Consider the following 22,198-nt stretch of genomic DNA (forward strand, 5'->3'; position numbering starts at 1 on the left):
GTCACCTTTTACCACAGGTAGCCCCTCACATCATTTTTGATGAATATTAAGAAAACACTGATTTTCTGATTATCCCTCATCAAGCCTATATCAAACTAGGTTATGTTCATTTTTATTAATCGTGCATGTTGCTCTCTAATTAGCTAATGAGAGACAAAAAGCAGGTTTAGAGCAGAAAATGCAAATGACTCTTAGAAAATAGCACAAAAAAGTAAATGGCAAGGCTGAGAATCATCCTTCATTGAAATGTCAGAGATAAATGGCTCAAATGTCACATCAATTAAAACGGGGGACAGTTAGTAGTTCATTAAAGAGAGAGCCATATTGCACCGTCGGGTACCGTTGCCAACCCTTACTATCTGGGGCAGACTGGCAGCGGGTCCAGATGGCACGGAAATCCTCACAGATTTCAAAATGGTCTCTGCAGGGGTGGCGTTTTCTCCCCCGCTCCCACCCTCACCGCTGAGATGGGGTGTGGGCCACAGGCCCATGCCGGCCTACACATTCCAAACGGAGGCATGCAGAGAGCTGAAGGCATCACAGAAACAAAAAAATAAAGCTGCAAAGGACAACAGACAGAAGAAAAGAAAAATGCGTGACTGATGCCACACACTTGGTCATAATGACTGAAATATAAGCTTCCACTTAATCTATGACTGCTCCAGGCAACATAAGGCAACCCCCCTCTCCTTTAAACGGCATAAAAACTCTAATAAAAGGATTGAGTGCTGCCCCATGTGTTGTTCATAATACTGACTTTATTAGTTGGTAATACATAAGGTGTTATTGGTTGCTGCAGTCACATAGGTGTTTTTTTATCCACAAACATTACGCTTGAGACCCTAAAGACCTCACTGAGAAGCTGTCACAGGAGATGCAGAATTGGATAAATGTCTCAGCAATAAGTGGAAAGATAACAGTGTTTGAAATTAATGCTCAAAATATGCATTATCATATTTTTTCCTGCTGTAAAAACATCAAGCAAATCAAATATCTAAATCACTACCATTACTAGTCTTCGGCGTACTGGGGACCCCCTGAAGGACCCCAAATCCCAACTTGAGACCTATTAGAAAAGCCTTCTTCTTAAGTCTGTCCCTGGCAAAGGGGAGGAGCGGAGACTTTCTCTGGACCAATTACAGAGCGAGAGCGGACTTTTGCCTCTCGTGATTGGTCGGCTTGACCACGCTGCCTTGAGAAACAGGAAGAGTTCTGCTTTGACATGTGTTTTGCAGAGGGGGGAAGAGGAGTGGGCATCGCAGAGACACCGTTTGGATGTACACGGTTAAATTTGTAAGCACCGGCGTTAATTTACAGCGTTAAACTTTCTCTAACACAAGCTAACAACATACACAAAGCTGAAAGTACGCGTACGCTTAAGCTAACGAGGGCTAGCGTTTGCTAATACGCCTTTCAGACACGAACTCTCGCTTGTTTATTTCATTATTATGATAGGTATATTTTTACATTAAAACAGATACTCACCCAAGGAGCCGTCATCTGAAACAGCACATTAAGGACACATGTTGCATTTTTACACCTGCGCAGTCACGGGGCGCTTTCTACTCAATTAATCACGCAGGTTTGACCAGGAACTAGTCTAATGAGAAACGAGTCAAATGATTGACGAGCATGAGGATGCCGCCAGTGATTTTTTTTTCTTTTTAACAACACAATCTGCTTATTGTTTGTTGTTCCTCACCGTGAAGAGCTGGGTAAACACCCAGGCACTCACTTAGACTACTCTACTGCACCGAAAACGGCACAGAACAAACATGATAGCATTATTTTTAATCAGCGCAGACTATTAGCCAAGGCCATTATTGCCAAAGTCCATTATTCTATCTATGAGTCTATTACCATCTTGCTAAATGGCACGGAGTGTGTGCAGCGCTTATCCAAAGTGCACTGTACCATTGTTTGGCTCAGAAAATTTCTCGCCTTTATTGTCAGTTCAGGCAAACCCCCGATGAATACAGTGAGAGCTGCAAGAGTAGAAACAAGAAAGTTGAAGCAGACGCATTTGTGATCACATACCATGACAGATGTGGTGGTGGTGGTGGTGTTGGTAGTATGCGTGTGTGAAGTGCGGATGGGGGGGTGGATACGGGAGTAATCTAAAAATAAAAGATATCCATTCTTAAATTAAAAGTAGAGTGTGCAATGAGCAGTGAAGTGTTTTTGTTTTGCTTTGTTTAAGGGCTACAGCTTGTGATTATTGTTTTATTAAACAGTCTGTAATTTTCTGAAGCTCAAGGTGTCATTTTCTCCACTCCACAGCTCCCCAAAATTCAGTTTACGAGCAATGAAGACAAAGGAAAGAAGAAAGTGCTCTTAATTTGAGAAGCTGGATTGTTGAATACTTTTATTTTTAGTAAAAAAAAAAAAATCAAATAAAAAGATTAATTATTGAAGTAGTTACCAGTTGTGGTTAATTGTTTCATCTGTAGTTTGTTTTGTTGCTTCCTTAAATAACTAGTGCACAAGATTTCACGTGGTGAGCATTGAAAATTTGATTATGGGACTTAAAAATGTTATAAAAGTCAGTTTAGCAGAGAAAGAGTTTCACATCTGTCAATATGCCAGGCCTGCAAAAATTAAAACAATTAGTTAGTCATTAAAAAAAATTTGTTATTCCTTTTTTAATATCATTCCCTCTTTATAGTCTGTCTTGAAACTTTAATTGTCATGTGTCATTTTTATTTTAATTAAATGCAACAAATAATAATTCATAATGAAAATAAAGTCTAGTCAAAGCAGTGCACAGCTCCCATCAATGTACACACACGTGCGAGTTAACCATTTAAAAACATGTGGTATGTGTAATATTGAAAGCAAAAATGGAGATATTGCATTTGTGCACTTTAAACTTTTCAGATCATCGTTCTGGGAAGGAAAGGTTACTTGTTTGAAACTTACAATCAATGTGACCTTTATTTATTATAACCCCCATCTCTCAAAAACTCACATATAACATAGTCAATCATCTCTCCTTCCCTCAAAGTAAAAATAAAAAAGGAACTGCTGTCTGGTTATTGCCAGTATCCATCTCAGTCGTCAGAAAAGCTGCACGTTTTTGCTGTTGTTAAGGGCTGGAAACCAGAATCCCATCGGAGTTGCACCCTAAGGAACAAATTTAATGCTAGAAAAACATCCCGGCCATCAACCAAAAATGACGGATTGAAAATAATGTCGAGCTATCTTGGGAATCCCCCACCAGACAAGGGAACAGACTGCATTGTTTTTCTCATTTATGTGATATATAGAACAGAAAGAGGGGAAAAAATGGGCGATTTATTGGTTAGATAGGCGTATTCTTTTCCATACACAGAAGAAATATTGGATAGTAATGTGGGGATCAAGTCACATCATGACATTGTTTGGAGGCAAGGTGTTCAAATATGTAAGTCATCTTCCGTTGGTGGCCCGCTAGGTTTTCAATAGATCATTCAATGCAAATATGTGTGGGAAATTGTGAAAGTTGCCACATGAATATGTCAATGAACGTAGTGTAATTTGTACTTCCTCAGCAGGGCAGCAAGATGAAGAAGCAGGGGGAGAGCCAGTGCACTCAGAAGACCATCTCATTGCTGAGCCCCCTGGGGACGATCCAAGTCAGTGGATGTGAGAATGGTGTGCACACCATCCAGATCCTAATGGATGTCGCACCTGCTGAAAGGTACTGTACAACAGCCGGGCTGGTGACGTGATAAACAAAGGTGTGAAATTTACAGGCAGACAGAATCCACTCCTGTGATGGAGTGCCACCATTCCTCATTGGAAGCAGGGCATTTTTGTAGATCCCACAAGAAATATCCTGGAGAAAGTTGGGCAAATATGAGCAGGCACTAGAAATATGAGGGGCACTAGAATACAGTTGGGCTTGAAATTAGATTTCTGATGGCATGTGGTTGTGATTCTTCCTGCAGTATATTTGAAATTTCAGAAAAATAACTTGTTTATTACCCACAAGGGAGTTGATTAGAACTGATGTCTGTAGGGTCAGCAAAGGCCACGGGGAGCATGGACTGTTCTCTCCTGTTTATTTATGTTTCCTTCAAGTTGTATGCAGTAGTTCTGAGTGTCGACTGACACTCAGAAATGTAATATGTGATTGCATTTCTCGGCCTGCCCATCCCTCAAAAGTGTCAGGAACGTTGACAGTCTTACTGAAGCGATTGAAACTGATTAAAGGCAGCATTAATAAGTGCCTCTTCCTTATTTTTACAGGTCCATATCCTACAGCTCAGATTAGTTTTGATTAGATTGAAATTAAATATCCATGTATCGCAGATTCGCATTTGATAAACTTGAATGGTCGGGGAAATTAAACGATTTCCAAATGCACCCGGATAGGAAGTTATCCTTTTGAAAATGTATGTTCAAATTCTAATTTATGGAAACCCATTAATGACCTTGTATATTATACCTCAACATGTGTTTCCTTCTCGACTGTCTGCTATTTCCTAAAATTCATCAAGCAGTAAAAAACATTCCACTTGTTGTTAATGAGTTGAAGTGAGAAAATTAATAATATGGAATTTTGATTATGGAAGATGTCCTGTAACCATGCACAAGCACCTTTCTCCGTCTCCTTGTGAACAGGGTTTAATTTGTGTGTTCAGGTTCAGTAGGAATATGCAAATGAATTTAATGATTCGCATCACTAGATCATTTCTCACTTTAATATCATTTGCTATGTCGGTCATAAGTGAAGCTCTGATCACATCGCTGTATGTTTGCAAAGGTGTGAGCCTCCCACCACCCCCACCCAAGAAAAAATTACTAGTAAAAATGTTTAGATTTTATCTCAACCGGTTGAATATATTGTTATTGTCACAGGACGGGGAAACTAGAGCCACCTTAGATATATGTAGTAACGCAATGTAAACAGGCATTAAGGGAGGCGAGATAAAGTGACAAAATACAGGCTTATCTTTGCAACCGGCTTTACATGTAGATCTCACCAAAGCCCGCCTGTAGCAGTAATAGTTCAGATCAGCCATTTCTATTGATTTATTTATGACATACTAAACAAGGCTCTTTCCAGCTTCGGATGTGTTGTGGTACAGGCTTAGAAAGTCACTGTGATAAATGATCTCTAAGAGCATATTTTAGATATGGGAAATAGATAATGTCCATTCATAGCATAAACTCAGACCTATAGCAGATATTTGCCAACGAGCCAGAGCTTTGAAGGCTTACACGGCCGCGTTTGCCTCCTGCGTTTCTCAGACTTCACTATTGCTTGGCGTTGAACAGCTGGGCCAGCAACAGAAGCATTTGTGGCATTGATAGATAGTTATTGATAAATGCCATTATAGCTACATAAACGCCCTTGAAGTATTGCTTACACACCATGACCGTCAGCTCTTTCTAATAGAAACGTCTCAAGCCCCTTTTGCTTCCTAACTGATCTTAGGAACATTTCCTGAAATCAACCTCCTCTGCCAGTCTAACGACAGCCCTGAAGGCACCATCAGATGAACAAATTCATTACATCTCAACAACCCCTGTTGGGGCCCTACGCACCAGCCTCCCTGTTAACCAGTTTCCCCCCCCTTTAGTTTTTAGCATGGCCTCAGCGTTCACAGAAAAATGATACGCATTTTGTTTACAGGAGATTACTATTATCTGAAATATGATGCTTCTTGCCTCTTTCACACAGAGCACAGACACATAATACAGAGGAAATCATAGAGCACTTTTTTATTAGGGTGAAAAATGAAAAAAAAGGGCTGGACTCCTGCCCCGAGACATTTTGTGAGCATATTATTTTACAATGCTTTGATCAATTTGTCTGTCAAGCTGGCTGAGATGTGGGGGAGCAGGAAAAAAGCAATTTAGCTTGTGAGGTCCTCAATAGAAATGTACTACAGGAGCCTGTGTATGACATGTTGCATTAGAACCTGAGTAGCCTTTATTGCCTGATAATGTTGCAAGGCAATGCTGATATCAATCACCCTTTAACAGCCAGTGTGATGTGTTTTTATGAAAAAAGAAGAAAAAAAAACTGAAATAATGCATGAAACATTTTTTGGAAAATAATTGATTTAATTCAGAGCTGAGGGATTTCTACTTTTAACAACAAAAAATATTGTGTTGGTAAAAACATGCACAAAATGTGCTAGGAGCTAAAAATTGTTAGGAACAAGATCTTTTCGCATATGCTCCTATAGAAAATTGTAATTAATTTTACACGGATAAACACTTCTGTCTCATTTGCATATAGATATAAACAATATATTCGTGCGTCTGAATTCCCAGCACACTCGGGTCACGTGATCTGCCTAAAATCCTAAGTGGCTAAAACCAAAAATTATCATTATACTTCCCAGGCCATAAATCCCCCCCCCCCCCCCCCCCCTCCCCGTTTTTTTTCTCTGACACAAAGCCTTATAAATCTGTGTCTGATTTTTGACATTGCACATTGTTTTTAGTTAATGATTTTCATCTGTTTGTTGTTGCTGTGATAGCGGGGAAATGTACCATATGCTCCGGCAAAAGACAAATGATTAGCAAATGAAATTCTGGACAGCTGTCTGACTGAAAGCGTTTGGTTGATAGCATTCTGCTACCATAATTAGCTTAAGCTTTGGGTTAATTAACTTTCTACCTGGATATGCATAATAATAGCATTCTGGAGAAAGCCAAGGAGCTTCCAGTATATCAGCAGCAAAGGCTGGCTTTTTATTTTGTATTTCGGCTGCATATTTCAATTTCAAGAGGCGATTTAGCTCGGGAGCATCGTCAAATATTGTAGATTTTACTCCCCAAGCCAGATAATTCTGAAACAATAGGGGTGTATTATGTGGCAGAAATGCCATTTCTGAATGTAATTAAAGCGGATGAAAGCAATCACCGATTTTTAAACGCTTTTGTCTAGCATGAGGCCTACTTGTAAAAAAATACCCATCAAGAGGAGAAAAGAGGCAAGAGAACCCCCAAGTCCTTATATAAGAGGCCTTTGAGACTGAAGTGAAGTACAACAGTAATTAGTCTTTTGTATGAATTTGCTGGCCATGGTCATGATTAGTTAAGCATATGAGAGGACTGCAGGACTGCATTGCTCTTAAGGAGGAGGGTGTTAAAGTCTATTTATCACCAGTTATCCTCACAGCTTTCCATTATCACTGACAACACTGGATGGGGCCTGAGAACAGCCTAATTGTTCTGAGGTGGAGTGTTTTTGTGTCAAATCTGCCACCCCACTCACATTGGCATTCATAAGCATCCAGACATTTTCCATCTATCTATCCCTAATACCCAAGCTGTCACAACAGCTTTTACACACTACCAACGCTAGTGTGAAATATCTGAGGTGATGCATTTATCGTTTTTTGTTTTTTTTTTCTTCTCACACTCATGTAGTGTTGTGAATCAATGTCCTGGTTCACGCTGAATAGCAGTATGGCAAATGTGTTCCTTATTCTGAGGGGCCTGTTTACATGATGTGCTCACACACCGGGAAATATAACAACTCTTTTTATTCCACTGTAATTTTTCTCTCCGCTTCTCCATCTATGGTGTATTTCATCTAACGTAGGATTTTGTTCATTTAAATTATAATTTTGCTTGATATGTAGATATATACATACATACATATATATAGACACTGCTGTGTGCTAAATAAACTGCTTACATTTGTAACTAAAATGCTTTGTCATACAAACCATGAACTGCTGAGATATTGAATGAAATCATCAATAAAGCAAGGAGAGATTTTTTGACGGAGTCCCTTTAGAAACGGTATGAATAATTCATTGTGTAATGATATTCTGATGATTTTTGTTCTATTTTTTGCTGCGGCCTTAGAATATTGTTTTGCATGTTGTGAAGTGTAGTACTCAGCTGCGTATTCATTAAGGTGCTGCTCCCACTGGCCCTTGGACCCATCTGTGCTCTATGTTTATGCCTCCATCTCCCGGGACCGTCCCAATCAGGCTGCATGTGCCATTTCCTGTGTAAACCAACACCTGTGTAACACACTACCTGTAAACCGCCCCACACAGACGAGACACTGACATTCACTCAGATGAAAATCTGCAAATGTTGTGGTTTCTAAAGCGGAGCCTCCAGGGTGAGGTTTTGAGTTGAATGAGAGTTGCTGCTCACTGTGGAGATGCAGCTAAAAGCAGCTCCTGCAGTTTTTTTGTTTCCCTCCCCTTTCCCTGCTGTCGACCGGGAACTTTTTCCAGCATAAGGGTTGCGCTAGTTTGTTTTAGAACTTGATTGGATTCTATATCTGCAACATGCAGAAGTGTACAGTGTGTGACATACTAAGGCAATATGCAGAGAAATGATTCCGCTCTGACATCTTGGAGAGGAGTACGAGTCAATTATGCCCAAGTGTTGTTCTTGCTTATCTTCCTGCGGCACCAAACAAGGATTTAGTCAAGGATTTAGGGGTGAGGGGGCGGTGGTGGGGATCATGGTAAGCGGTTCACAACAAAACACTCAAAACTCTTGGGAGCGGGCACTGATTTAAAAATAAATTACAGAAGACGAAGCGCTAACACTCAAGGGCCCTCAGCAGTGCTGGCGTACACAGGTGAAGATTAGCCTCCTCGCTAATCAGAGGAACAAGGCAGTAATTTGCTCTGAACACAGACAGTAATTAGGACTTGGTGACACTGGATTCCCATAATGCCTTTGTGCTTGACGTGGTCAAATTTTGACAGAGGCTATCCATGCAGGGTCACTGTCCCCCCAGTCTCCCGGCCCTCTTCAGTTGAGGCTCTAAAAGGTCCCTGCAGTTACAGGGGATCCCTAATGTACTTTATGCCTCCCTCACTGGCTCCTTACCATTCGGGTAATTGGAGTCTCTTACTGTGGCACTTGAGAATAGAGGCTAAAAACACTATTTGAAACTGCTCAGTAGTCTGTTGTAGATAAACATTGCGGCGTCGGGGTGTGGATACACTACATAATGGAGTAAGAGTTAAGGCTCTGGTAATACATGCCTTCACTGACTCCTGTGGCTAGCCAGTTGGGAGAAGACCTAATTGTTGTGTGCTTTGTTGCCTACTCTGCAGTATTTTACCACCACCTTTATGTATTGGATTGAGTGTTGCAGCCTCTTTGGCGGACATTCACTAATAAGAGTTGCGGGATATCTAGAGAGCAGTTTATCCGGCCCAGTTGTTTTTATTTTGAAACAGCGGAGCACAAAACGTGCACCCCAGAACAGAGTAGGAAGCATTCCTAACAGCTTCCCACTTCAAAAGCTCTCGAGTTTAGTGCTGCACTGCCTAGATAGGCATCTGAATGATCTTCCGATGGTTGAACGAGCTGCATTGAGCAAGTGGCTTACAATTGTATCACAGCCTTTGGCTCAGAGACCATCAGGATCTTGACATTCATAGAGACATGCTGTATTTTTTTCCCTTTTTAGACAGTCATTTTAGGCTTTTTTCATGCTCTCTTGAGTCTTTGACGTCTCTGAGTTAAGTATCTGCAGCTATAAGGCTGAGGAAAATATTGGACTGCTCTTGGCCTTTTCTATTTCATCCTCTGACCCGCCATGTTACCCATGATCGGTGAAGGAGAACTCTGGCAGGCTGTGTCAAAAGTGACAGCCGATCGAGTCAGGATGAGCGCCATCACGCTTCACAGGATGGAGGCATGAGTTCTGAGTTTTTCCCCTTTTAGTGCAATATACCATTACACCCTTCGCCAGATTCCTTTCAATTAGATTCTGTGGTTAACCTGTTTCATTCTTACGTCTGCAGCTGATAGAAAAAGTCTTACTGAAGTCTTGTGCAACTAGAGATACAGAAAAAGACTAATTTAATGTCAGCTATTCTTTTCTTTTTTTTTCCCTTTGTCTCCTTTGATTGTTTCTTCCAGGATGAACAAAATAGCCTCCAACATTGTATAAATGCTCAATTCATTCTTTATATTAGAGTTGGAAAACGGGTAGAACTCCAAATGAGTCCCACTTTACGCAACAATGATTTATGGTAATTGGAAATTGATTGTGACAGGAGCACAATATTAGAAAATTTCTCAAATCGCAATCTTCTATCAAGGGAAATATTCTTTTTAGTGCAGCAGATCCTCGGCTAGTTTGGAATTAGTTTCTGATTTCTTTACCTGTGATGAAATAGTAAATGGCTGAAGGACATGGAAAAAAATATGATTTATGTAGTCAAAAGATAATAAAATAACAATTCTTCTTTAACCCAATTTGAATTGTTTGTTCTAACGTCAACACACTCGCTACACACGTTTATTAAAATACTCTTTATAATCACTGCTAATTATAATTCTTGGTTTTCATAGAGCGTTGGCAGTTACTTTAGTACAATATAAAGATTGTTTCCCCTTGGAGAGTTTTGTTGTAATTAGTCCGACATTTATTAGACATCTCTAATCTCTCATTTGAAGGGCACAGCTTCTAATGTGCCAGTCTGGACTCCATAAAGATCACATGATGCTGCCTGATTTCTGATTCACTGAAGCGGCTGGAAATGTTGCAAGCACAAGTGCTACATCTCCACTGCCCACATGCTCTTTTAAAAACAATCCCCCATTGCACCTAGAGGTGACAGACTTCAGCTCAACTGATGTTGTTCCCCCCCTTTTATTTATTTATTTCCTTGTTGTTTGCCAGCCATAACATGTACTGCATTGCATTAACTTTTACTACTGTCAATGTTGTATCAGTCAAACACCTTTTAAAAACGGGCGCATCCGTAAGCTGGGAGGAGAGGAAAATTTGCCACAGTGACAAGTCTGAAGTGTAAGCACAAGGTCAAAGGTGCCAAGCCTTAAGCAAAGGTGCACTAGCCTTTGTCCGGTAGATTGTAAGGGCCTGCGGGTCCAACAGGAACATTTCCACACACAATATCCCCGAGCTGTCAGTGTGCAGCGGCTGGAACATCCTCTCGGAGAGAAAGAGAGGGTGTGGAGGGGCAGAGGAGGTGGTGGTGTGAGGATGCGTGTTGTGGGGGGGTTGAGGGTGTGTAGAGAGGGAACAGTGGCCTGAAGATCCTTGCTGAGAGAAAGAGAAGTTGGGGGATGGTGTGTGTGTGTGTATGTCGGGGTGTAGGTGGTGGGGAGCCAAAAGAGCTGGAGTGGGAGGATAGAGCAATAGAGAGGGGGAAATGAGGAGGGAGAGCTGGGGGAGGGAGGGGAGGGAGGGGATAGAAAGGAGAGACAATGACAAGTAGGGGCTGGCTGGGCACTCACCCATGCCGACAGAGATTGCCATGAGCCATGGCCATTGTTTGAGCGGGTCTCAGCACAGAACCCGCTGGTGGGTTTCCAAGTTTTCACCACTCAACTATAAACTGCTGTGTGGTTTATTTAGAAATGAGAGTATTTACACCTTTTACTGTATTTACACCCACTGTTAAACGGCACCCGGGAGATTTTTATCACACAGCCACAAACTAGCAAGCAGAGTGGTTTCTCTGAAAACTGACCTGCTCAGTCATAACACTCCAGTAAACCTCAGCTTCACGTGTCCAATATAAAACGCAGCTCAAACTGTGACCTGCACAAGTGTAAAAACACTTTAGGGCCGCGCTGTTACGGCGTGCAGGAGAGAGACGGTCTGTGTGTTTAACAAAGTAAATGTCTATTATTAATACCGTACAGGACAAGCCAATTTTGAAAAAAGGGGGCACTTAAATGGTGGTATTATTTATTTATAAGTCCTGTACACCAGTTAATGGAATTGGCGGGCCTGCTTTAGATCCACAACACAGCTTGAGGTCCACTTTGGAGTAATGCACATGCTAAGAGAGGACTTTCCCAGTAGGGTCTTTAAGTGTCAAATATGGGTCAGTCTGCTTGCATTGACCTGGGGGGGGTGGTCAGCAGCAGAGAGAAATTCAGCTGTTAAGTGATGCCAACTCAACCGTCGGCAAATTCCTCCAAGCATCTACTCAAGCTAAGATGCATGTCCAAGTGCGGCGCTTTTCTGGCCAACATCCATTTATTCTTGTCATGAACTATAAACTAGACCCAAGCAGAGTTGAAACTGTTGTTAATGCTGTGCTCTTAACTTTTGTCTGCTACTTTTCTGTTTTAAGAAACCGTTTTTTCTCCCTTAAAGTAGTTTGAAACGAACTGTTAGCGGTTTCTTATGACCTGACGGTTGTTGTTTTTTTTGTCTTTTTTTCCCTTTCGTACTCTATTATATCTACTCTTGAGAAAATTCTGGATTTTGCCTTTTTATCTTCCTGAGGTTTATTCTGTCTTCCAAAGCTCTGGTATCCGTCAAAGCCGAGCGACATGCAAAAATGTACAAGTTCAGATTTTAAACACGTCTTAATTTACAACTTCAGTTCCACTCAGCAAATTATGTCATCTTGCATCTTTGTCACTCGTGGCATGTTATTACACTCTTGTGACATATTTAGCACTGTTCAAGCAAGAATTGGGTATTATGATTGCTCCTCTGATCCCCACCTCACCTCCCCATCCTGCCTTATATCCCTCACAGGAGCAGCGGGGGCCCCCTGAGCTGTGTGGTCAACGATAGCCTGGCAGAAACGAGCCCTGAGTTGCAGCGCTGCGTTGAATGGCTCCAGGCGTACTTCAGTGAGCCGCAGACCACTGGGAGTCTCCCGCTCCCTGGCTTTCACCACCCCGCCCTGCAAGGAGGTCTGTCATGGATAAATATTTGCAGAGCCATGACTGGGATCAGGCTTTCACTCTTAATTGTCAGTTACATCACTTACACTCACTGGCTCAGTGTGTTATAATGAAGTATTTTATGGCTGAGAGAGAGAGCGAGAGCGAGTGTGCGAGGAAGAGAGCGAGAGCAGAGGAAAAGTGAGTGAGTGGGTGAGTGAAAGGAGAGAGAACAGAACACAGAGCTGTAACTTGGTTCAGTAATCTGTGGCAGCTCTTACCACGCGTGTTAGTCTTGGCAAGCTTTTCCATGATTCTTGGCACATTCTTTGAAACTGATCGAATTCCACTCTTGACATTTTCAGACAGGAAGCTTTTTTTTTTTTTTTTTTTTTTTTTTTTTTAATGAGAACATGTGAATGGTGGTAAAGTTTGAATGAGCTTATTGTTGGCTTGATCAGTCACCTACTGTGAGTGAAATGAAAGCACCCCCCCAAAAATGGACAATTAGTGTCCTTTCAACCGGTAGCTTCGGCGAGGCGAACGACTAAAGATGCAGAGGAAAACAAGAAAACAAAAGCAAACAAAATGAATATTTGATTGCCAACCGTGGTTTCGTTTCGAGGAAATAAATAATATCGTAGCCCGACGACTCATTTTTGAGATCGTAAACAGAAATTTGTTTTCAAAACAATTGCGGGCTGCTCCTTTGTCACACTGAGATGCTCATCGCATTTTAACTGAAAGATTTTCAGAAGCTCTCATTTAGACACAGAAGCACACCTACACAGGAAAAAAAATGACTTTAATATATGCATTTAACAATTGTGCCTCTCTTCCCCTGCAATCAGGCCTTAGTTGCTCTCTAATTTCATGCAGATCTGCAGTGCTTGAGTGATGGCATTTTCAATGAGCAGGTACTCCATCGAGACCCTGTATACAGCTATGAGTCCCACGCTCCCGCAAAGGCAATGCAGAAATACATCAGGACCAATTACGATATCAACTTTCAGTGTGATTCCCTTCGCCACCAAGTGCTTGTGTACCAGCCCCAGGCTCTTTCAAATCGCATCTCATCTGAAGTCTTTGGGGTTTTAATTAAATTTCAGGATAGATGGAATTCTTCATTAGTACCTGATCTGAATAGGTGATTGTGCTGTGTTCCACCTCTCTCCCTCGCCTGTTGTTTTGGGGCTCCGTAAATACAGGGTTTAGGCTTGGATTGCTCTCAGTAGTCAGAACCATAGGCCATGCCAGTATAAAAATGTTAAATGTGAGCATCAAGAGTATTTGTCTTTTCAGGGGGGGAAATGGAAGGTTCTTTTTTTCTTGCTTGTTGATTCACAAATATTAAGTATCTTTTCTTTTTGCCTTATTGCTGTAAAAATTCCTCCTCGATCTAGTCGTGCAGCCTCTGCCTGCCTGGGAAAAAAAAAGATACAAGTTTAATCAGGTCATTACAATCTGTGACAACCAACTTTTGTTTGCTCAGTTATCTTGTGGGAGAACCTGAGCGCAACAGCGCTCTCGCAGCACTTGTCATGTAATATTGAGTTGTGACCTTCACTTGAAGTGTTGCCATGTTTATTTACACATTTCTGACAAAACAAGCCACTTTTCATATTAGCTGTCACGATATACCTGAGAAACAGAGGTGACATGAAAGGAGATGCAAGGTGCAGTTTTCTATACCGTCTCGACTGGTTGTCATGCACAACATCACACGCAAGTTTGGTCGGCGGGGGTAAGGGAATGGCGAGCGCTCGCGTGCGTTATGCTCAGTTAGCTTGTGTTTGCGCCTGTGTATGTGCGCTGGCTGCCTCAGAAAAACACAGACACCAACGTGGGTTCTTAAAACGATGCATATTCTTATCTCATTAATTATACATCCATATGTAACAGACGAGAGGATCTTAGTCTCGGTAAGCGGCGCGGGGAATGTGCGGGGAGGGGGCCGTACAAAGGGGGGGAAGGGCGCTCTTCAAAGCCCAAATGACTGTGTTCCTGCAGGAGTCTGAACCTCCCCCTGTGCACAGCGCAGGGCGAGATGAGACACTCACCAGGACTCGCCCCTGTGATGTGGAGAGGAATTAGGGAAATGAACGTTTTCAGAATATCGAATAATCAGAGAATCATCAGCACCCCGTCAGCCTTCAAAAGTATGGATCCCTCAAGACTCAAGAGACACTTTGACTGGGAGTCAAAGTCTTCCCTCCCATTAGACACAAAGGATAATGAGGTAGCTGCATTTCCACTATTGTCTTTTTATTCTCACCACCATGTACGAGGTGACTGTCAGCTGGAAGTCGTCTCTCCAAATCTATCATTAGCAGGGCTGATGGATTTCAGTTTATTGTTTTCCTTTTTTTGGCTTTCAAATTGCTCCCATACACAGAATTATGAGCAAATCAATCATATATGTCAATACCATCATAACTGCCGAACGTGTTCGATTTTACTCCGGGTAAATCCATCGCAGCCGCAGTGGCTCTGTCACCTGGCCTCATGGCAGGTAATGACCTGTGACATAATTATGGGGATGTCTGTAAACATGTAAGTGGTTCCTCTCAACTTTTATTTAAACAATTGACACCAGTGCTCCTCGATCTAAAGAGGGTCCTGACCCCAGACACACCGTATTAGGCTCTTTATGAAGTATGGGGCTAGGGGACTGCTCTCCAAGTCATTGCTGGTCCCCTCGAGTGACCTGCCTGAAGTCTCTGTCACAGCCACTGATGAGGGCAAAGTTCTTTAACCTTTGTGCCCTGCAGATAAAAGTACAGACACTTTTTGTCCAGAACTGTAGGAGATGTGAAAGCTTCCAGGAGAAACAGCTGCTCAGGATTAGTCAAAGGTGTACACAGCGCCATAGCTTGTTGCTCGGTCTGTTTGTAGGCAAAAGTTCCCGTCTGCGTCTGCCGGTGTGACTTTGGTTGTTTGTCAATAACGTTTGCATCACTGTGGATTTGTCGTAGCTGCAGTCTGGGCAAGTTGTCATCTACCCAGCCGGTGACAAAAGCGAAATCCTTATGTATCACACACATCATGTGGCCAAATCCGAGCTTTATGAGGGAGAGTAATGCATGAAAGGAATTTCAGGGGTGTATCTCATCTCCTCATAACATTAAGTCTGTCTGCATAAGAGCCCGTCATCTCGTTGACAGTGTGATTATTACCTGAAAAATTATTAAACAGTACCTACGGGCCTTGTTCAAGACAAAGAACTCACATGGGTGTGCATCAATCAAATGTATCCCCTTTAGGTTTTACACTTATTCCCCCCAGTTTAGGCAAATTGCCTTGTTCGCGTGGCTTTGTGTAGCAGAGAGTGACTATAAGGTAGCGAGGGAGCCTGGGGAGCAAAGGATGTTCACTCTGTAGAAGAGAGACAGGGGTGTGACATGTTTTCACACAATGCCAATTTAGAAGGATTTCACATAGATCACTTGTCATGTGCTCTCTTAGACCATATAAATGAGAGAGAATGGGAGATCACTAATTGAATTTTCATGACTGAGTACATGTATATACTAGAAGAAATTCACCCCCTCTTGATAACGAGACCATTGTTCCTCATCTTGTTCTCAGTGCAGAAAAAGAGTGTTTTGTGCTTTCTGCACAACCTCGGTGCATCGGCGTCTTAAGGTTTTTGAGATGCCTCAAATACTTTTCTTCAGCAATCAGAGCTAGACAAACATGCCTCTCAGTCACCGCCTGGTAATCCAGAAAAAAAAAGAAGAAAAGATAATGCTACTGCTAAAGTGCTAATGAAATCAAAGCCGTTAATGTGGTTGGTTAAGCTGTGGATGATTTGAAGAATTCTGCCATTTAAGTGAAGATGATATAATGAATCTACTCTGAATAGAAAGCAATTAAAAGGACAAATTGGTCTGATTAACCTCAAAGTCATCCCGCTGCCACAAATGGTGTGCAACATTCAAATTATTATTATTAAAAATCTGGAGCAGATTTGCAGTCTTTTTGGCCTCTCTTAATCCTTTTAAATGAAGGAGCGAACTTTTTTAATTTTAGCTGTGACCTTTCAAAGCATAACCTAGATTTTTCTGCCATAGGAATAATTTTCTCACGTCAGCTTCTGTAGCATGTTAATACTAGTTCTAAGGTCAAATTGAGGGACTTCTCTGTGTTTAGGTGCATAATGAGCAGTGTAAAGATGGAAAGAAGAAAAAAGATGGAATTGTAGGGAGCCAGGATGGACATTATAGTGTTCACCAGTAGGTGAAAATGCATTAATGAGTCAAACGTTGGCTTTTTAATTAAAAACAGCAGAGAGTTTAAAAAAATATAACAAGTTCCTTCATGTTATCAGCCTCTCGGCTGGCTGTTTGAGTTTGATTGATTAAATGAGGAACTCTCTCTTCCCCCCTTCTCCTTTCCCGTCTTTCTGTCACTCTTCCGTCCTCTTGCTTTCTGGCAAAGATTCATTCACCAGCCGCGTGCTGCAGGTACTTCTGAGAGATGTGACGTTCGGAAAGACGGTTTCATACAAACACCTCGCCGAGATGGCGGGAAACCCCAGAGCGGTGCGGGCGGTGGGAGGGGCTATGAGGAAGAATCCGGTGAGTATGATTGACATTGATTGACAGGCTTCTGTCTTGCTTACTTTATTTAGTCAGACAGGTAAAGTAACGGTTTGTATTTTTTTTTTTAAACTTTATTAGCGACTTCAGTATTTAACACATGCAAGATTAATTATGATTAGTTTTTCGGTGAATTTGCCCTTTAACAGAAAAGTAATTTTAAATTATTCTTAGTTTATATGTTGTATTAATACGTGGAAGCAGATTGCTGTGAACTATAATATTTATTGGGTAGTAATTCATTTTGTACAAATGCATGAAAAAATGACAGAATACATAAAATAGGCAAAGATCACATTTGAGGTCATTTCCTGGTGAGGTATTGTCTCTCCTAGTTTCCTAACTCGTGTGCACGACTGAAGTTTTCCAGTAAAATGCATTTTAAAAAGTTTTCCCCGATGCATGATATGTAATCTAAACTGTAGGCGTGTTCGAGTACGTGCGATGGCGAAATAAACACCTCCCTCTGAGCACAGCTGAGGAGGGAAAGTCTACCTACAGCACAATTTTAAGCCCACACCTTTTGTTCCTGTTCTCTCAAGTCTTTACTGTAGATGTTCGCTGCAAATCTCCGCTTCTTGTAAGAAACCTGGCCCGCATCATTTTGCCCATGAATCCACTGTGTACAAAATGGAGGGCTAGAGGGCAAGTGGTGTGTCTTCTTTTGATCAAACCCTTTGATCAAAGCCTGTTTAACTCTGCCCATGTAGTGCTGTGGGCACCACCGGTGTGCTCTGTGAGGCAGAGAGCACTTCTTGTACAGCAGCAGTGCAGCCAGTGAGATGTTCTCCCTCATATGTGCTTGTGTGCATCCTCGTCTTAGTGCTGGGTCTCCCAGCATGTTGTAATTGATGTTGGGTGGGGACAAAAAGTTATTTATAATGAGAGCGCTCAATTTATAACCCAGAATAAAATGTAGATAAACTAATTAATAGTGTCCTCTGGATTCTCTGTGTACTTTATACATTGCATTAGCCAGTGGCATTGCTGCTAGATGGCTGTATAATACCGCTCCGATTTAGCATCAGTATGTTTTACAGACATTTCTTTCCTCTCGTCCAGGAGGCTGGGAGCCTGAGCCATCAGCTCCTGATTCAGATCCAGAGTCAGATTGTCAGTGTCAATTACTTGTCAGTAGCACTGCTCCACTCAGGCTTCAGCTGTGAAAAGCTCAGTGTGCTCAATCGATCCTCCCCTCTCTGTGGCACTTCTTCTTCACCAGGATTTGAGTATTGATAAGCCTGGTGTAGTGCTCTTTTCCCCCCCAAGTGAAGAGGCAGATCCGAAGGCCTTGAGGGTACCCTGCTCTCCCTCCAAACCCGGGGAACAGTATTGATCTGAATACTCGAGCAGTATTTCTCTGTCTGCAAGGTTAATCTGGGGCTCGGAAAGTTTTATTGCTGTTGATATGGGAGTGGGTTTAATGATGGATTGTTCAGTTTTCATATAAAAGGCTGGAGGTGCAACCGTCACGTCAGCCTAACACAGTTACATTGGAGAAATACAGTCGCAATGCAGCGACGGTTGTGTTGCCTTTCCGGTTAGTATAACAAGAACAAAATGAGGGCAACATTAAGAATATTTTAAAAGAAATAATTGCTGTGATTCATTCCCAACCATTGCCACTCTTCTTGTTCTGAATTCACAATGATCGAAGTGTTTTAGGCTTGCTTGTTTAATCTTTCTCCAGCCATTTAGTTTACAAAGAACTCGGGACCCCCCTGGCAGTCATCTGCAACAAGAGTAAACGCTCCACCGACTTCCTCTTTTTAATGATCACAGGGTTATCAGATCTTAATGTTGACACCCTCTCGATTGAATATTCATCCTGCTGGTGTTTTTGCCCATTAATTTTTGATTGCTTCTTTGCTTTTCACTATTAAAGAGTAACAAACATTTATACCCAAAGACTGAGCCATCACCCTGAATGTGGATTTGTGCAGGATCAAACCAGACACTTCTGGTGTGGCACTTTGTTTTCATGCAGTGCATGAATATAAAAAGTGCTACAAAAACAAAAGCAGTTCATATTTCCTGCACATTGGTTACTTTTAAGTCACATCGTTTATGTGCTAAATCAGAGATTCTTTCATACATAATACATATCTACTATCAGCACTTGCAACTATTGTGGTGCTGTGACAATAAATGTCAACCTGAGAATAAGTATTTGATTTTTTTCCAGCGGTCTAATCTGCGTTCCTGTCTTACTCATATATTACTTTTTGTTCCTCCACATCATAGCTTTTAGGTATTTAAATTTCTAAAGTTTAGTGAAAAATGTCCTTTTTTCCCCATAATTCTGACCAAATGTAAAAATGAAGTAGTTACTTTTTATTAAAAAAAACACATTTTAAAAGTGGGACTTGGTCCTACAAATTCTAATATTTGTAAAATTGCACATGTTTATTAAATCCCCGTCTCTCTCTCTGTCTGTGCCAGGTTCCTCTCCTCATTCCTTGTCACAGAGTCATTTCTAGCAGTGGACAGAGTGGGCCGTACATGAGCGGCAAGGGCAACCATCTCAAACAATGGCTGCTCACCCATGAGAGGCAGGGAGGGGAAGGCTAAAGCATGACAGAGCCCAACTGTCCTTCAGTCAGTGCACACACGCGCACACACACATATATATATACACACTCACAAGGCCAGGGTTTTTTTTTATTATTATTCTTGTCTCTTTTTTTTCTTTTCTTTTCAGAACACAAAACAGGGCCATAAAGTTTTCCTTGCTTGGCACACACCGTGGAACAACTGGAGTAACTTGTAAATATTCAGTTTATAATCCTTTTTTTTTAAAATCTAAGAATAGAGATGCTGCATAGTTAATGTGATACAGAGTTGTTGCAGAATTAGAATGTACAAAAATAACTTAAACAGAGAACAGTAGGAATTACAAACATATGCTCCCGTGGGTCTCCGTTGCATTTGCCAGATAGTGCTTGGAATGGTTTTTCTAAAGAATTATTATTCCCTTAAAAATATGTCTCTTGCATTGTTGTTGTTGTTATTTTTTTTCCTAAGCAGAATTAGTCTTTGTACCTCTCGTTGGTTTTTTAATTTCCTGCCAAGTGAATGCTTTGTTCAACATCCAGTGATAAAGGCTCTGAATTTTACGGCTACAAAGCTTTGTAGTGAGGCATTTGTTTTGTCTTCATTTAGATCTCATTGTTTGCTCTCGCCTTATAATCCACCTCGAGTGGAGAGTTGTCCTATGCATTTTATACTGTACTTTTGTTGCGTTAGACATGTTTAAATAAATCTGTCTCAAACTGACAAAATCCCGTCTTTTCATCATTTTAATTGCGTTTAATTTAAAAAGTGATTTCATGTAGCATTCACTCAGTTCAGCTCATGATTAATTATGCTGTACGTCTCTCTCCTTGCTGCTGCTCTGTATGTCACAGCTCCTTCTTTTTTATTTCTGAGGGGTGTTTTCCATTAGAGGGCAGTACAGAACGGGAAACAGAAATCAACATTTCAACCTTGAATTCATCCTGAGCGTTTAAACTGTAATTTAAATGTTTATATCCTTTCTTTAAAAAAATACAAATTTCACCACAACGTTATTTCACCCCTTTGGGATATCTTTTTTCCTTCTTAAAAAAAAAACACCATATGGAGAGGGCAGCAGCAGCGGAGGTGCATTTAGAAAAATCTGTTACTTTAATTGAATTTGCCCTTTAGTTTTATTTTCGGCGTTTTCTCGCAGTGATATTTGTAACAGTGACAGTTTATCCTTTTCCCCTTAAATTCGTGATTCTCCTCACTCTCTGGTGAAACTCCAGAGTGACCCTTACTTGCCCATAGTTATTCCTCTTCTGTTCAGCCCAGGTAGCCTAATAATCCACCCTCCAAAAATAACCTCAGCTCTAACCTTTGCAGAACCAATTCAAGTGGCCCTCTCACTGAATACATTTGAACTTTGCTGCATTTTTGAATTTCTTATCCGATCAGCTCCGTGTGGCTGTCTTGCCGTGCTGCTGGACTCACTTACTCTGCCATTGGAGCACCATCTCAGCGTAAATGTTGAGGCAGCAGACAGGCAGATGAAGAATGAGACTCAGTCTGTGGTTTCACAGAGGGCTAATGATGCCTGTGGTGACTACAGGCTACAGTCAGCCCCCTAACGAAGGGAGCTGTGACACAGCCACAAGGGGTCCCATTTAAGCCAGGCGCACTCTGAAGTGCACTGTAAGCACCCTCCTTTTTTTGCTTGTGGCTAAGTAAATTCTATGGAATGCTATGAATTTAGCAACCAGAGATACTGATGTCTGTAGAGTGCTGTGGTTGATGTTAAAAAACAAGTCCAGCATCAAAGCTTCTGACATGCTGCCAGTAATTGGCCGTGTAATTTGCGGAGGTACCTAAGGAGTCTCCTAAAAATAATTCGCACCTTTTATTTTGTCCAGTTTTACACTCTTGAGATATTTTAGCATTTATCGATAACAGTGTTGTTATTATTACGTCTGTATTGTTTTGTTGTTGTGCTTTCACCTTGCATACCTCTTCCACATCACGCTGGCTCAGAGATAAAAAAGGAATTAGATTAAAAGACGCTGAGACGATCTCATCATCCGCACTGTTAATCTCTGTGAAACCTTTAATTTTGGCCTAATATCTGCCTCCATTTCATAGAGAAAGACTATATAAGTGCATGTGTGCGTGAGCATGTGGCCTTGCATGTTGGTGTGCGCACATGTGTATGTCCATATGTGTGTGGGTGAAGTGGATGATATTGAGTCTGACTTCATAAATCACCCAGACACTGATAAACTCCCCATGCACCCACACACCGCTAATGGGCAACCCTTAAGGAGTGTGAGTGTCTCGTGCGGCGTTTGATTCAACATTTATTAACCCCCTCACACACACTCTCTCCCTCAGATACGACACACACTCATTTGAGCCCCAGAAAGAGCGAGGATATGGTTGGTGGCATCCGTAGCGGTAGCGCAGGGTTTTGACCTGGCCGGGCTGTATTAATCATGGCCAATAGTGGTAAGGTACGT

At 41.6% G+C, this 22,198-nt stretch overlaps 1 protein-coding gene across 2 annotated transcripts; it reads left to right on the plus strand.

The window, feature by feature from the left end:
• Positions 1-1,163: 1,163 nt before the first annotated feature.
• On the plus strand, positions 1,164-20,460 carry LOC147316082 (methylated-DNA--protein-cysteine methyltransferase-like). 2 transcript variants are annotated; one of them, XM_086259278.1, is made up of 6 exons: positions 1,164-1,293; positions 3,534-3,679; positions 12,455-12,615; positions 17,026-17,165; positions 19,629-19,784; positions 19,888-20,460. In XM_086259278.1, the coding sequence occupies exons 1-5, from the start codon at positions 1,276-1,278 to the stop codon at positions 19,755-19,757; spliced, it is 594 nt and encodes a 197-aa protein (XP_086115404.1). In that variant the 5' UTR covers positions 1,164-1,275; the 3' UTR covers positions 19,758-19,784; positions 19,888-20,460. The 2 variants fall into 2 exon arrangements, with proteins under 2 accessions (XP_086115404.1, XP_086115403.1); XM_086259277.1 differs by having other exon boundaries at positions 1,198-1,293; positions 3,531-3,679.
• Positions 20,461-22,198: the final 1,738 nt, after the last annotated feature.

The sequence above is a fragment of the Aulonocara sp. 'chitande type north' Nkhata Bay genome, linkage group LG13 (assembly GCF_057382095.1).
Source record: "Aulonocara sp. 'chitande type north' Nkhata Bay isolate Kocher_YH1m ecotype deep benthic linkage group LG13, A_spYH_male_GT1.1, whole genome shotgun sequence".
Classification (NCBI taxonomy): domain Eukaryota; kingdom Metazoa; phylum Chordata; class Actinopteri; order Cichliformes; family Cichlidae; genus Aulonocara; species Aulonocara sp. 'chitande type north' Nkhata Bay.

What these genes read in the sequence shown, in the direction of transcription:
- LOC147316082 (XM_086259277.1), top strand. An exon ending in CCACCCCGCCCTGCAAGGAG is followed by an intron (nt 12,616 to 17,025) that starts GTCTGTCATGGA and finishes TTTCTGGCAAAG; the next exon opens with ATTCATTCACCAGCCGCGTG. An exon ending in GGGCTATGAGGAAGAATCCG is followed by an intron (nt 17,166 to 19,628) that starts GTGAGTATGATT and finishes TGTCTGTGCCAG; the next exon opens with GTTCCTCTCCTCATTCCTTG.